The 12,153-nt window shown below is 39.4% G+C and overlaps 8 protein-coding genes across 8 annotated transcripts; 4 read left to right on the top strand and 4 right to left on the bottom strand.

Moving 5' to 3' along the window:
• Window positions 1-113: 113 nt before the first annotated feature.
• On the top strand, window positions 114-1,289 carry BEWA_053660 (geranylgeranyl transferase type II beta subunit, putative; the record flags this gene model as incomplete). The annotated part of the gene is made up of 6 exons (XM_004832706.1): window positions 114-398; window positions 432-515; window positions 577-626; window positions 662-906; window positions 940-1,020; window positions 1,054-1,289. 6 exons carry the CDS (start codon window positions 114-116, stop codon window positions 1,287-1,289), a joined length of 981 nt encoding a protein of 326 aa, XP_004832763.1.
• Window positions 1,290-1,596: 307 nt separating this feature from the next.
• On the bottom strand, window positions 1,597-2,687 carry BEWA_053650 (conserved hypothetical protein). Its single transcript, XM_004832705.1, has 2 exons — window positions 2,580-2,687; window positions 1,597-2,318 (listed from the first exon to the last, which is right to left on the bottom strand). The coding sequence occupies exons 1-2, from the start codon at window positions 2,637-2,639 to the stop codon at window positions 1,611-1,613; spliced, it is 768 nt and encodes a 255-aa protein (XP_004832762.1). The 5' UTR covers window positions 2,640-2,687; the 3' UTR covers window positions 1,597-1,610.
• Window positions 2,688-3,037: 350 nt separating this feature from the next.
• Window positions 3,038-4,863, top strand: BEWA_053640 (conserved hypothetical protein; the record flags this gene model as incomplete). Its single annotated transcript, XM_004832704.1, has 7 exons — window positions 3,038-3,081; window positions 3,142-3,208; window positions 3,298-3,415; window positions 3,451-3,538; window positions 3,572-4,504; window positions 4,538-4,709; window positions 4,744-4,863. 7 exons carry the CDS (start codon window positions 3,038-3,040, stop codon window positions 4,861-4,863), a joined length of 1,542 nt encoding a protein of 513 aa, XP_004832761.1.
• Window positions 4,766-5,874, bottom strand: BEWA_053630 (hypothetical protein). Its single transcript, XM_004832703.1, has 4 exons — window positions 5,777-5,874; window positions 5,311-5,728; window positions 5,058-5,276; window positions 4,766-5,024 (listed from the first exon to the last, which is right to left on the bottom strand). Exons 2-4 carry the CDS (start codon window positions 5,674-5,676, stop codon window positions 4,884-4,886), a joined length of 726 nt encoding a protein of 241 aa, XP_004832760.1. The 5' UTR covers window positions 5,677-5,728; window positions 5,777-5,874; the 3' UTR covers window positions 4,766-4,883.
• Window positions 5,875-6,311: 437 nt separating this feature from the next.
• BEWA_053620 (conserved hypothetical protein) lies at window positions 6,312-7,255 on the top strand. Its single transcript, XM_004832702.1, has one exon. It carries the CDS (start codon window positions 6,359-6,361, stop codon window positions 7,223-7,225), a length of 867 nt encoding a protein of 288 aa, XP_004832759.1. The 5' UTR covers window positions 6,312-6,358; the 3' UTR covers window positions 7,226-7,255.
• A 398-nt stretch (window positions 7,256-7,653) lies between these two features.
• Window positions 7,654-8,487, top strand: BEWA_053610 (conserved hypothetical protein). Its single transcript, XM_004832701.1, has 5 exons — window positions 7,654-7,719; window positions 7,817-7,961; window positions 8,045-8,156; window positions 8,209-8,323; window positions 8,381-8,487. The coding sequence occupies exons 1-5, from the start codon at window positions 7,672-7,674 to the stop codon at window positions 8,468-8,470; spliced, it is 510 nt and encodes a 169-aa protein (XP_004832758.1). The 5' UTR covers window positions 7,654-7,671; the 3' UTR covers window positions 8,471-8,487.
• A 151-nt stretch (window positions 8,488-8,638) lies between these two features.
• On the bottom strand, window positions 8,639-9,850 carry BEWA_053600 (signal peptide containing protein; the record flags this gene model as incomplete). The annotated part of the gene is made up of 1 exon (XM_004832700.1): window positions 8,639-9,850. The coding sequence occupies one exon, from the start codon at window positions 9,848-9,850 to the stop codon at window positions 8,639-8,641; it is 1,212 nt and encodes a 403-aa protein (XP_004832757.1).
• Window positions 9,851-10,554: 704 nt separating this feature from the next.
• Window positions 10,555-12,102, bottom strand: BEWA_053590 (conserved hypothetical protein; the record flags this gene model as incomplete). The annotated part of the gene is made up of 1 exon (XM_004832699.1): window positions 10,555-12,102. The coding sequence occupies one exon, from the start codon at window positions 12,100-12,102 to the stop codon at window positions 10,555-10,557; it is 1,548 nt and encodes a 515-aa protein (XP_004832756.1).
• Window positions 12,103-12,153: the final 51 nt, after the last annotated feature.

The raw sequence follows: 12,153 nt of genomic DNA, 5'->3' as shown, positions 1-12,153 counted from the left end.
TTTATCTACTGGTACGATCGTCTGCGAATGTCGAATGGCACTAAACCGTCTGATGAAGGAAAAAAATGTGTGGATGTTGTAGTGTGTCTACACATTTCATTTCTCGTGCGAATATGCCGCAAGTTCTCAACCGAGAGGCAATTTATAACTTCCTACTTGATAGTATAGACGACAGAGTTTCTATAGAAGGTTTCGCATATGAACCTATCAAGTTAGGAGGGATGTACTGGTCTTTAACGGCCATTGCATTATTAAAGGGCAAAATAAATGATATCGTACACCCAAAAGCCAACAAAACACTCGAAAGTATGGCCATTGAGATACTTGAAAGAGCAAAAAACAGCAATGGAGCCTTTGGGTTTGCACCTAAGCATTCATCCAATCTTATCGCAACACACGTATGTTTTATGGCTTACATTCATATTTTACAGTATGGTATATTGGTGCTAGGGCTACTGGATAAGTTGGAGCTGCTAGATAGAGAAGGGATCATTGAATTTATTGCAAATTTACAGGTTTGACAAAACTCCATTTCCTGAAATTTTCCATTAAACCAGCCCTGATGTAAATTTATAGAACAAAGATGGAAGTTTTAGTGCGGATCAGTTTGGAGAAGCAGATTGCAGGTATATTTGTGAAGTTTTAATCTAGAAATTTTCAGGCATTCGTACAGTGCAATAGTCTGTCTGCATATTCTAAACGGTCTGGACAAAATTGATCTATCAAGCGCAATTTCGTTCATTCTATCATGCAAAAATTTTGATGGTGGATTCGGCTGGCAACCAAAAACTGAATCGCATGCTGCGGCTGCGTTCTGTTGTATCGGCGCTCTCTCCGTCCTAGAGGCTGTATATCTCGTAGATCGCGACAAGTTGGGGTTTTGGTTGGCAGAAAGGCAGACAAAAAGTATGTTTGTTTAATTTCCTATTCATGGTTCAGGTGGAGGATTTAATGGTCGCCCAGAAAAGGCCCCTGATATATGCTACTCTTGGTGGATATTATCTGCTCTTTGTAACATTGGTACGTAACCTTATTGTTATAAATTTTGTCTAGATAGAGTAGAGTGGATATGCGGCGAAAAGTTGATAGAATTCATACTGGAATCACAAAATGAAAATGATGGAGGAATCGCATTCTTTCCCGGCTACATGGGAGATATTTGTCACACATTCTTTGCTCTCTGCGGCATTGCATTGATAAATAACAAAGAGTACAATTTGCAACCGGTTCATCCTATATACGCCACAACAATGGAAACCGCAAACAGGCTACTCAAATATCAATCATAACTTTATAACCAAACTGCGACTTATTATTCATGGTTATCTAATACCCTTGTTTTCTTGGAATCAGCACTAGTTACCCACTCAAAGCAAATAACTTCTCAGGTTAATTGTATACTGATCATAATGGCATGTCTTTATCCTAATAGGAATAGCATAAGATTTTGTGTCTGCCTAATCTTTCTCCCATAGCTAAAGCGCACAGAACATGCAAAGGTAGTAAAGAACCTCTATATGCAAATAGCTACATGTTCCGGAAATAAAACGTTAAAAGAACCAGTTGGTGGTAGAAACGAATGTATCAAGTACGATGGAAAATATTTTACATCAAATTAGTTGGATTCCAACTTGCTTGTTTGTGAGTGTATTTACTGAAACTGACTGATTACATGAGATTGAAATTTTGGTCTCGTATGCGAGTGTAGAAAGTATAAACGCTAAATGTGGTTCTGGTATATTATTCAAACCTTCGTTCCAGTCACTTTTGTTGTAGAAAAGGTGGTATACTGTCTCTATATCTCTACTTGTACATTGCAATTTTATGCATTCCATGACTGCTTCACACATTCCCCTTACTGTGCATGAAAATATGCCAAAATTATAGTTTGATTCAATGATAGAATCCCGCCGTTTTTTCAACTTTTCAATATCTTGGCTATCCTTTGACTTTTGGGGATCATTTTTGTCCTCCATGGCACTGCTGCTTTTTAGTTTTTGTGAATATAAATTGGAGCACTGGTACAGATTGCTCTCCTTGTACCTTTTGTTAATGAATAAGGCTCCCCAAACTGTACACTTGTTTTGAGTACAAAAGACTTCTATGGGATGTAAGTAAAAGGCTATACCCCTGTCTGCCAAGTATTCCAAAATTAGAGCCAAAAATGTAACATTCACACCTCTACCAATACCATCATTTTTAAACGGTGGTGAATCCACACTTCCAATTCCTAGAGTATTAATTCCCTTTGAGAGTACCTCCTTGTTTATTATTCTCCACCAAATTTCTAGTTGTTTCCCCAACGTTGTATCGTTTATCTGTACGTTGTTGTTATTATAAAATGGCACATGTTATATAATGGCAGTTACATAGCAGCGGTATGTCTCCCCGGTGGTGGTTGGTGGTAGACCAGGCTGAGAGACTTAGGCTCGGACCTCTTGATGAGAGAGGTGAGTAGTCTGGAATCCAGAGAGTATAGATAGAGTCGGGGTCCCTGACAGAGTCGAGGAATCCAGGTTCTCTCATCCATTAGAGCACGTTCATACTCTCGAGACATCCATAGTCCACAAGCAACTCACCTGTTCAGTGTAGAGTGGAGGGAAGTTGACAAACGCCTCGTGTGTAAAGTCATTCTCCATGTCCTCATCGTCTCCAGAGTCACAGTACAAAAGTCAGAGGTTAAAAGTACTGACGACTCCACTCCCCATCAACACACTCAACACACCTCCAAATTCCTCCCACTCTCCTCACCCACTAAATCTCCATATACCAACCAATCTGGACCTACAACCACTACCACCGGTCCATACCAACAACTCCAGATTCTGGAGATTCTAGACACGACAGTGTGATGCGTGGAGTTCGTTAGGCCCATGGAGTCCACACACTCTTTTAATTTTCTAGTAAATTTATATTTATATTGAAAAAATTGGCAATGGTTCTAGTTATAGCCTAAATGTCTCATGGAGGCTCTCATTTAGACACTGCGATCTGTATGCAGTAAATTGCTGTCTTAACGTTTAATTTTTAACAAAATATGGAACCTGTAGTTAACGTTAGACTGTCAGAATTGACAGGGAGGTGAGTAGATCTTACACATTGCGAGTTTTATCATCTGTTCATTACATACGTCATCTCTAGGGCTGATATCAATGATGATTACACTGATATGCTCCTCATTTTGAGAAAACCAGACAGAAACATAAAGGTGAGTGGAGTTTACCGCTTTGTTACGAATATATAGTCGATTGATGGCTCTATAGACCTATTCTGTTTCCATGAACATTTCATGTGTAGGAAAGGAACTTGATAAATGATACTGTGATAAACGTCCACAGTGGTGTTTTGAGAGTTGCCTCTGCGTTCTTCATGCGCACAATTGACCTGTTAGAGGATAGAAGAAGGAACTCGATAGGTTTGCATCTTACTGTTCATTAATCTCCCGTTTAGATGTAAAGGGTAAATCAAAGAATTTGCATTATGTACTGGACACAAACTATCCATTTGTCGTTCAAAGGATCATATACTATATTTACAAGTTTGTTCCTTCCATCCATAAATGTTGCTTCAGAAATGACTACCAAAATATGAGTGAAGAACCCAGACATCTTGTTCCTCTCTATAAGGAATCTGTACGTTTTGAGCTTCAAGACTTGAAAAATAGCGTTCTGCGTATGATTAGATCGCAAGCTTCCCTTGAAGTTCTGACAAGTCTTGCATCCGCCGCTGAGCTTGCTGGTGAAGTCGAACTCTCTTCAGAATGCGGAAGGATACTAGCTGACTCTGCATTTGCAGTATTTTCAGGAAATTTGCATGTGAAGATGGGACTAATGGCACTAAAGGCACTCTTACAAAGTGACAATATACAGCTTGATGAAGTCCAGGTTTTTGCAGCCCTTTGCTACTATCTTGATAGTAATCAGAACTTCCATAGTCCCTACAGTAGCACAGAAATCGGAAGTACAGAGAAGGAGCTGATAAAGTCTATAAGGTTCTGCTCAATGTCTCCAAAGGCTATATCGGAATTCCGCTGTGATGCCATAAATTCATTTCTACTAGATGCCACACTCAGGATGCTTCTAAATACACAACTCAAGGAAAGAGTATTTCCGTGGCAAGAGAACGAAGAGTATAGAACCATAAATTACAACAGTTTGTATCCTCTAATGTTGGTGAGAGTTGGAAAATATAGTTTAAGCAATCTTAACCACAATGAAAGTAACTTACGATTAGTTACTCCACAAGTGGATACAGAAAGTCTAGAGAGTTATCCAGCGTTCACGCATGGTACAGAAAGAGAATCTTCTGAAATCTTTTGGGCATTTGAAATTTGTCGTACCAAAAACGGAGATTTTGGAATTGGAATCGCAATACGTTCTGATGATCCACTGGACGAAGCATCCAGATACACGTTTTCATCAATGAGCAAGAGCAAAAAAATTGTATTTTATTATGACTTTTCTGAGGGGAAATTCAAGAGTGGATATATAGACTCGGGAGCAAGGTAGCTTTTACACACTATACTAATAATGCACAGGGAAATGAAATCGCCGTGGGCATATGATTCCGCCAGTAACAACAAATATAAACCAAGCGTCAGAGATGTCATTGTCGTGCGAGTAAATGTGGCTTATAGCTACATAAATTTAGAGGTTTCAGTAATTGGGGCAAACTTTAACGAAAAGTTTTCAATTCCAATGAAAACAAAGGTTAGGAAAGTTTCATACACTAATGTAAATTCAGAGATTTATCGGAAATTTAATAAAGAGACCAAGCATTTTTGCATCTCCATTTATCCTAACAAATGACATTGGGGATGCCCTTTGTATCCCAGAACTGCGAGCTAACCTTGTAATCGATTGATTTACATGTCAAGTGATAGTTTAATCTCTGAGGGTTGACTTCCAATCCATCTGGCTGTTATAGTGAAACACAATGTATTCTGTCAATGGACCCATATCTTTGCATTCATTTTTAAAATGCAAAATTTCTTCCACTTCTTGGTTGAACAAGTCATTTTGCTTCTAAATATTCTGTAATAACGAACAAAAACGTACCCAATCCTTGAGTTTATACTGATTAATCTTTGGTTGAAATGTGCAATCTGAAAGGTCCTCTTCAGGGATTGATTCTGCGACGTCTGAAGCTCTTCTTGAGTAAACACTGCTCTCTACATTATCCAACATTTCACTCCTTATGGACTCGCTCTTCTTCACCAAAACTGTACTCTTTACTGAGGACCTGGAGCTCGCAATACTTGAGCGCTCTGTTGAACCCTAAATTTAATGTATACATTGCTTGTATTCTTACTCCTAATCCTTTGAAATAATCGGCAACTACATTATCCTTTCCCTTGAGATCTGTACAAAACCCTGCCTCTATTGCCCCGTAGAGAGTCAATACAAACTCTTTTTTTTCCAAACACCCTCTGCATATTTCCAACACTTCCTTCAAAAGCTCAACTAAAGCTTCATTCTTGGCGTTTGATAGGATTCTATGGGCATTATCGAGGTCCAGTACACCTTTCTCAAACGGGTCAAAAAAGTGGAAGCATAGTAAAGCGTTGCGCAGAACCGCTATATTGCTTATATCTACATGAACCGGAGGTGAGGGTTCCTGTTGCGATTTTGTGAGTGGAACGTGAAATGATGAGAATCTGGCAAGTTGTGAAGACATTTTGAACCAGTCGTTTATCTAATCTCTGAAATTCATTGACCTCAATGTGAGACTATAACTTGTTGATGTAATGGATTTGCTGTGAACATCAAAAACGTACCGCTTTATGTCTGGACTCCTCTGATGAGCATCAACATGGAATTAGACACACAATCGTAGTTATTGTGAATACATATGGGATCTTTAAAATGTGTGCGCAAATTCAGGCCAGAAAGGCTCGCTTCCGTAGGAATGCAATGTGATGCACCAAAATCTCTAGACACGGAGCTCCAGTCAAAATTCACCACTAAATTATATTACATATGACACTTTAGCCCACAAAATTCCTAGTGTGTGAATGATAAGCCCCGGCTCGCTACTCTTACCTACAAAGTCACCAATTTTTCCGGGACTCAGCCCACATTGCGAACATATATAGTTTTAAGTATCCATATAAAGTTAAATATAAAGCGTGTGTCAGCAAGTCTTGGAAATAACGAGAGAACCGAACGTGTCATTAGCCATTGCCATGTGTCGCCCTGGTGAATAGATGGGAAAGTTTAAACACTACCACACGTATAACAATCGTACCAACGAGTCACCAATGTTATAGCCAAAGGCAGTTGCTGAGAGGCGGCAATTTGGCTCCACATAAAGGTCACTATAAATCAATCCTTGTTCTTGGATTTTTAGTCTAAATAAAATGGTAAAGTGCCTGATTTCATTTCCTGGGCAACAAACTCGCTGCATTCAGCTGGGTGAAGATTTTTTGGCAAGGAACGACAATGGAATCTCTCAAGGTGGTCGTTCGGCACGTCTTATGACATCCATGGTAAATGTTAAGGATGAAAGTGTTTGTACCACTGATGATAATAGCAACATGGATGCAAATTTCTTTTATTCTCTGATAAATGCCCTGTATGGCATTAGCATGGACCAGTTTTATCTCATAATCAACGGAAAGTACGTAAGTAAGGCTCAAATGTGTAGTAAAAGGGACTATTATGAGCATATAGATAGATCAGGTCCAAATAATTGGCACTGCAGCATGGATCGGCCCCTGCATTCTTCTGTGCCAAATGATTACTTCCGGGAATCTTCAGGGAATGAGCGGCTAGAGTTTGAAAAATATTATGTAAACAGTATGGTTGACGCTGTACCAATTAGCGTAGCTGTAAAATGTAGGATTTTAGGTGGGAAGGGAGGCTTTGGAGCCATCCTCAAAAGTCAAGCTGGAAGGAAGAAGCAGAGCACAAATTTAGACTCTTGCAGAAATCTACAAGGTCAGAGGATAAGAACTGCACGTCTTTCTGCGCAAGCTAAGGCATGGGAAGATAAGCAGAATAAACAAGACCTTTCTGATGAAGCCTTAAAGCTGCCAAAAAAACCACAACAGGACCCAGTAGATGTGATCAACACACAAAACAACTCCAAGAAGATTGTAAAGAAGGAGATTAAAAAGATGAAGAAGCAAGTCCAAATAGGAGTACAGGAAATGGGAAAAAAACAAGTCAAGGAGGAAGATACTGACAAAATCCTAGAGACTTGCCTAGATATTTACGGGCTCTAGTTGCCACCTTTGAACTATCGTAACTCTTTTATTTCTCTAGAGGCATTGGTTTAATGTAATATTTATCTGGAGGAAGATGTATGGACTCCAGTATGTAACAAGCATATATGCATACCGGATTCCACGGTTTTTCCTGCTTAAATTGTTGATTAAAACGGGATTCCTTTGTTAGATGCGTTATAAATGGCTATTATCGATCTCAACTTTAGGGCGTACGGTCTATGCGGTAGTAACCAAGACTTGAAAACGGTAGAGTATATCCTGCATCCAACAGGTTCCGTCAAAGGCTTAATTTTAAGAGTCTGGATTCCAAAATTCCAGGTAAATTGATTACAAGTATTGACGCCAGGGCGTATAGTGCCGTAGGGATTCTTTGTCATAGTGGCTGCTGTATCCATCGTCAGTCCATTTTTTGTAAATAATTTTTAGTTTTTAATATCGCAAAAATGTTGAGTAATTCCCTCAAGTATGATTTTGACTGGGAGACTGTTGTCGTAAGTTTCTACAGCCTTCATGAGGAATAAGTTATTCCTATCCGTTTCTCCCAGAATTTCCGCAAATTTTAATGCAAAATCATAAAATATTATTCAGTGTGGGTTTTGGCGACGATTCCCGAGCAAATACCACCCTTACGTGAATAGCGTTCATACCATAGGGTCAAAGGTCAACCCCGAAAAGAAGACGTTGGTAGTACAGAGGATGTATCATATAAAGTACAGTTTTCCGTACCTAATACGTAAGTTTTGTGAGTTATGCGGGTATAGTTGTATGAATACGTTTGTACTGGCTATATTTTTGCCATTCCTAATGATTTTACAGAAAAGCTAATTGGATCCAATGTGGACTATTACATTCTGGAAGAATCTCAGGTGGATTTGAAAACCAGAAAACTGTCCTACCAAGTAAAAAGTGTAACTCCAGACTATTACAGGTATGACTAGTCTTATGCGTGAATCCGTCATTCACAAATACACCCTTTCCAGCTATAGCGAATCGGCATGTTATCAAGACTCCTCTAATCCTGGAACCACCGATTTTAATTGTTCAATGGATGTAAGTATTAGTGGATTTGGAGTAATGAACAACACTCTAGAAAAGGTATGTTCCCTTATCCTTGCATGACATACCCCTCGACAATGCTACACTAATATTTAGCTTGCGGAACATAGAATGTTGGAATCCATGTCAAAGTCCAACGAATTTAGAGCCATGGTAGATAGTATAAACACTCTAAATTCCTTGTGATTAATGTGCTCTGGTCATATATATTTATTCTTGGTAAAAGTATACAAATATGTACATACAACATTAAAATGACTATTTTTGTCGTCAGAGCATGATTTCTGCCACTTTGTACTTTAAAATTGTGAAATTACGCTCTCCCATTTTTGGGATATTTTAAACTGGCGACTCTTAAAGACCAGTGAATGAATACAGGGCAACCGTGACCATAAAAAGCGTGATTGAAGACGTGTAGAAACCAGAAACCTTTTCTATCTCTTTATTCTCATTAGCAACAGTCTTCTCACCAAGGCCATTTGTAACTTCCTCTGATCTATTTACAGCTGGTATATCTGGGTTTATGTCTGCGCCAGATAACAATCCGTTTGCCAACTTCCTTGCGGTTGACAACAGGTTGCTGTCATCGACAGCAGTAAGTAAATCTGAAGTCTCATTCGTCTGAGTTTCAACCAAGTATGGATCTTCCTGATCCTTTTCCATCTCCTTAAGCTTACTCTTGAGCTCTTGTCTGTCAATATTCTTCCATCCTCTGCCATCATTCTCAAAACAGAAGCGCTTTGTCAATCCAAAGCTGTTGACACGTATATAAACTAGTCGCCTTGTGGCATCGAAAAACTCGTCACATTTCTTTAAAACTTCAAACTCCCCCTTGGTCCAAAACGTGAATGTACCGGAAACGACGGAAGTAATTCCTGAACCATAGACCATCTTTGAGCCTTCAATATCCTTGTATGTCTTTCTAGTAACTCCATTATTTGTACTCTGATCAATTTCAATCTTTGTTGTATCTGGATGTTCTATATCTAGGACGAAAGATGAATCCGTCTTCGGCTTTGTGTCTTCGGAAAGAGGAATTTTTGTGCTCTTCTTTTTGCCGATACGCTCCTCCTTCTCCTCTTCACTAAGTTCCCTCCAGGTATTTTCTACCATGTCAAAGTACTTGTACTCGGCATTATAACCGCTTCCAACGAATAGAACCAAGCTTTTGTAGTCACGACCTCTTGAGACCAACTTGGCGCTTGTGCATGGATAGTCCACATTTCCGACCCATACAGTCTTATCTCCATCAACAACTTTCACAATAGGCATATCTGTGTATATAGTATAATCGCTAATTTCAGTTCTTCCGGCGTATCTCGTCTGCTTTAGAATGTCCTCTGTCTCTTGAGCAGTAAGATCTAGGGTCACAGGCGTGATAAGTGCTGATCTCACATCATCTACCGACGCTCCATAACCATCAGCCCCTGGATCATCCTCTGTGTTCCCTTGCCGAAGATTACCGGAATAGCCTGAAGCTCCGGCTCCTCCCTGGTCACCCTCTTCCCCTCGACATAATACCCATCTGCAACTCTGTACGACAATTAATGCTGCGATAAACTTCATTTATGGAATTGGTGTATTTTCTACATTAATTTACTCGATTGGGAGAATGAATCAACGACTGGAATGCATGGGGAAGGACACTTATACATGTTCGCATGGAGGCCTTAAGTGGCGATTCTTTGGCTGACAAATAGTGAAATATACTCAAAGAATCTTTTAATACCAAATACGATTTTTGTAGTGCCTCAAATTCGTGGAATCTGTGGTTTTTATGGAAATTTATGAAAAATCCATCTATATTGTATATTTTAACGAAATGTGTATACATTTATACACTTAAAACTAAAGATTATTCCAATGTGTGCCGTTAATAGTGACGTAAATGGGTCATTCACGAAGAATGACCGTATCAATAGCCACACATTGGAAGAGTTGTATACAAATTATCTGAATTCTTCCACCAGATGTGATTTATATATTTCCATGGATAACGATATGGGATAGTGATTCACAGTTTGTTCGTAAAAAGTGTTGGTGAAAATGGTCCCTCTAGACCCATACCTGCCATTCAGATGAGGTATTTTCATACACATCCTTCCTCGACCTTATATCCGTATATTCTTGCAAGGAATAGACACAAAAGGTGAATATGTATACTCTTCCAACTTGGAGAGTTATGCAAATTCTACAACTAAAAACATACCATTAAATTTAAAAGATTACGTGTAGTTGGTTAAATCAAAATGCTATACTAAAAGTGGAGCCTAGTGAAAAATGTACGCTCCCTTGAAACTGTGATTATCTGGAGACTCCTCCTTCTTGTGAATAAATGGTAGATCAAAGAAGGGATCACCCTCAGGTGGACCATCTTCATATACAATAAATAGATGCTCCTTTTTAACAAGAATCTCAGCCCTAACATCTGTGCTGAATGCGCCTTTTAGCGTTCCTAAAGCCACTTTTGTTGTACTCCAGGTCCAGAACCAGAATGCTCTTTTATTGGTGTAGTGAGCGGTTGGCCATAAATCTGAACTTTCCTCTGCTTTGCGATATGTTCTAATATATCCGTCTCCTAGAAATGCAAAGATGACCTGGGTGAATGAGTACAAAAAGGAGTTTAGCGTGTTCATCTTTGGAGCAGCGTCACCCTTCTGTTTATCAACTCCGTTACTTCCTATGCATCTAGTCATCTGTGCGGAGAAATCGTAGAGTACTGTGAAGAATCCAAGACCCCAAATACTATTTCTTATACTTCTTGGTAGAGCACTATTTGGATAATGCAGAGTGGAAAAGAAGATAATTGCACACATTACCTCTATTCCGAAGAATCCCCAAGCTCCATGCCACCATCTATCATCTTGACCAGTCCATGGTTTGTCTGGACCCTTTCCTTTGGAGATCAGACCCAAGAAGATCAATGGTGGTACAGCACTCGTGAATAAAACCGCCACATCAATCTTGTAACCCTTGTCTATGCCAATGATTTTGTATGGAGCCACGGAGGGATAGAACATGTTCTGTATACCGTACCCAAATGCAACCAATAATAGTGGAGATATTGCATAACCTAATGCTGTCAAAAAACCTTTATGTCCTTCACTACCACTACTACTTCCAGAACTACCACTAGAACCGCTTGTGGTACTTGAAGAGGTTCCCTCACCTCCATTTCCATACGCAAATATCCATACCACAGTAGTCACAGATATCAATGATATCGCACAAATATGTTGCCAAAACACCAACCAGTAATATACGTTTGAGACGTTAAAATACTGAGAAATGAGTATGAACGATATGTGATAGGAGGATGCCAGAATTCCGGATATGGGCAGTGCCGCAAGAAGATAAATGATTGCATTACTGGCCAACTTAACAGTGAACACAAAACACAATCCAATGATAAAAGCCACTACGACAACAATCCAGTAGTATAGCGTAATATGACCCTGAGCTCCTCCTGAACAATATGTAAGAAACAAGGTTATGTGGGATAATAATAGAAGTCCGAACAGTCCAATGTTCAACTTAGGAATACCAGGTCCATCAAACTGTTCATAGAGCGTAGTAAGTATAATCCCAACCAATGAGAAGACCCTATTCGAAATAATCATCCTGTTGATGTACAGGCTGACATATTTCTGAGGAATCTGAAATCTTCCTACCGTAAAGTTGCCGGCTGATATTGCAACATGAATCATCTGGTACAAGGACAGACCAGCCAGAAAGGCTGCCGCCTTCTGTGTGTCTGTACTCTTTGCCTGTGCTGCTGAATTAGTAGACATCTGATCGTTCTCTGAACCAGTGCTCATCTGAACTTCTTTCAGGACTACTTTAGATCCATATGTCTAGTCATTTATACT

Source organism: Theileria equi, assembly GCF_000342415.1.
Source record: "Theileria equi strain WA chromosome 4 map unlocalized gcontig_1105316255039, whole genome shotgun sequence".
NCBI classification, from domain to species: Eukaryota; Apicomplexa; class Aconoidasida; order Piroplasmida; family Theileriidae; genus Theileria; species Theileria equi.
The sequence above is the reverse complement of the archived record's forward strand: the minus strand, read 5'-3'. Positions and strand labels throughout refer to the sequence as shown.